This window comes from Phaseolus vulgaris, chromosome 1 (assembly GCF_000499845.2).
Source record: "Phaseolus vulgaris cultivar G19833 chromosome 1, P. vulgaris v2.0, whole genome shotgun sequence".
Classification (NCBI taxonomy): domain Eukaryota; kingdom Viridiplantae; phylum Streptophyta; class Magnoliopsida; order Fabales; family Fabaceae; genus Phaseolus; species Phaseolus vulgaris.
Window position 1 is genome coordinate 32007346 of NC_023759.2, and position 2946 is coordinate 32010291.

Genomic DNA, 2946 nt, shown 5'->3' on the forward strand with positions numbered 1-2946 from the left:
GTCTCACCATTAAATTTCTAAAATCCCAACTCTAAGTAAAGAGTCGCCATAAAATGGAATCATCTAAAAATCAACTCATATCACCACCTGTACAAGAATAACCCAAGCGTTGTCTGAAATGGGATAAATTATCCCTGCCTCTAAAAGATTTTGCACTTTTTTCTAACAACTTCCTTAATAGAATTATTCAAGCGCCTTGTAGGTAGAGCTATAGGTTTAAAATCTTGCTCCATATGGATTTTATGCATACAATATGATGGGTTTATTCCTTTCAAGTAAATAAAAGTCCATCCAATAGCTTATTTATTTACCTTCAACACTTCTATTACTTATTGCTCTTCTTTTTCTGATAAAAGATTTCTTATGATAATATGTTTCTCTCCATTCTCTTCTATAAAAACATACTTCAAATGAGATGGCAGTTGCTTTAATTCTATTTTTCGAGGAGGACTGGCTTTATTTAACTCTGATTCATGAAAAACCTCTTTATACACTTCTTTTGCCTTCTCCAGATCTTTCAAACATTCCTTGATTTCCTTTTCTTCCCATACTTCTAGATCTTTGTTATTATTGATGATTGCTTTCATCAAAGAATCATCCACATATATTTGCATTTGATTTTCCAAATATAGTTCATCAAGTGTATCCATTCTAAAACAATCTATTTGGTCAATCATATGTTTCATAGCTTCAAATACATCAAAGCTAACTTCTTCATCTTGTACTCAGACTTTCAACTTTCTTTCATCCACATCAATCATAATATTTTTAGTTTTCATAAATGGACGTCCAAGAATGAGAGGTACTTCAACATCTTCCTCTATGTCGATGATTACAAAGTCAACTCGAAAATAAAATTTGTCTACCTTCACCAAAAGATCTTCAACTATTCCATGTGGATACTTTATTGTTCTGTCAGGTAATTGCAATGTCATCCTTGTAGGCAAGATTTCCACATCTCCAATTTTCTTCAACATAGATGGAGGCTTGAGATTAATGCTTGCACCAAGAAATAGTAATGCTTTACCCACAGTAAAATTCCCTATTGTGACTGGCAAGGTAAAACTTCCAGGATCTCTAGATTTTTGTCGCAAAGATTTTTTAATGATGGCCATGCATCTTGCTTCTAATTCCACAATCCCTTGCTCCTTTAATATTCTCTTTTTTGTCAACGGATCCTTCATAAATTTGGCATAAGTAGGCATTTATTCCAAAGCTTTAGTAAAAGGAATATTTATCTCCAGTTGTTTCAGAATTTCACAATATCTAATAAAATGTCCCTATATATTCTTCCTTGAGAGAGCATGTGGGTAAGGTAAATCTAGTATTTTTTTATATTCTTCTTTTTTCTTTTCTTCATGTACACTCTCTTTTTATTTCTCCTTTTCTTTTTCCTCTTCACTCTCAATTTTTCTTTCCTCAATTTTTTTCTCTTCATCAACAATCAAATTATCATCAATCCCCTTTCCTATAAATATTCCACTTCTAGTAGTGACTGACTTACATTGCTTCTTGGATTTCTTCAATTGTTATGCAATATGTCCCATTTGTGTCTCCAAAATTTGAACAACGACATCAAAGCTCTTTTGGTTGGACAATGATGTTTGCATAAATTTCTCCAAGGTATTCTCCAATATGCTTATTCTCTCTTGGGATGAAGGATATAGTGGTTGTTGTTATTGAAAGGAGCCTTGCTTAAAACTTTGAATTTGATTGCTTCTCCAACCTTGAGAATTATTGTTGGAGAACCCACCTGGCCTTCCTTGATTTTCCATGTAATTTACTTCTGCTTCGGATGATTTTTTTTTACAAGAACAATGACCATTGGGATTATCACTTCCACAAAAATCACACCTTATTATTGACTCTCACCCTGAGAAGATTGCAAAGCTTGTAATTATTGGGGTAATTTAGTTATTTGTGCAGTTAATGTTTCAATTTGTTGTGTCAGAATTTTATTCTGATCCAAGAATGCATCTGAAGTATTCAACTCTAACAACCCTTTCTTTTGAATACCTTGTCTGTCATGTTAGACTTGATAATTTGTTGATGTCAATGCATCAATAATTTTTTTCGCTTGTTCCAAATCAAACACCATCATTGTGACACTAGCTGCAGCATCTGGGAGCATCGTGGTATCAGATCTGACACCATTATAAAAAATGCTCAGTTGAGCAATGTCTTCAAACCCATGGTTTGGGCATTTTCTCAACATCATTTTAAATCTCTCCCATGTATCACAAAAGGCTTCATCTGCTCCTTGTCTGAACATAGAAATATCAGACTTTGCCTTGATGTAGCGAGATATTGGAAAAATATTTGTAAATTTTTTTTCTTTGTATCCTCCCAGCTAGTGAGGCTCTGACTTGGATGTGATTTGAGTCATGCTTTTCCTTTCCTGCCAATGAAAAAGGAAATAAATTCATATAAACATTTTCAATATCACTTAATTGAAAGCTTGTTGTTCCCACAAATTCAACAAATGTGTCCATTGTTGTAAATTGATAGATACTGATAAGACTAAGGAAAACAGGTTTCCTCTCCAAGGCATTGGTGGTAGTAGGTATTGCAAGACTAGAAAAATGCTTTGGTCCCTACTGAATGGCGTAATCTCCAAGTGTTCTCCTAGGAGGTGGTGCTTTCTCTTATTCCATGTTGCTCTCCTCCTAAAAAATATTAATGGGAAAAGAAGTAGTTGAGGATTCTTCTCTAGTGTCTCATTGTCTTCCTTTTGTCCTTGTCTTCTTGTTTGTTTTACCTGCCCTTTCAATCTCTAATTCGGATAATAATTGGTCTTTGGGAATTTGACCTTTTAATATAAAATAAGACAACTAAATCAAGTGTTAGCACTGTTGGATATCTCAACTAAATATGTTTGATCAAGCCACAATCCTTGAAGAGAAAACTTGTTGCCTCATGAAGATTCTGGGAAGCTTAGTCTAGTCT

The 2946-nt window shown here is 33.9% G+C and overlaps 1 protein-coding gene and 1 pseudogene across 1 annotated transcript; one reads left to right on the forward strand and one right to left on the reverse strand.

Moving 5' to 3' along the window:
• Window positions 1-725: 725 nt before the first annotated feature.
• LOC137815876 (uncharacterized) lies at window positions 726-1205 on the reverse strand. Its single transcript, XM_068618985.1, has one exon. It carries the CDS (start codon window positions 1203-1205, stop codon window positions 726-728), a length of 480 nt encoding a protein of 159 aa, XP_068475086.1.
• Window positions 1206-2186: 981 nt separating this feature from the next.
• On the forward strand, window positions 2187-2292 carry LOC137816800 (small nucleolar RNA R71; annotated as a pseudogene).
• Window positions 2293-2946: the final 654 nt, after the last annotated feature.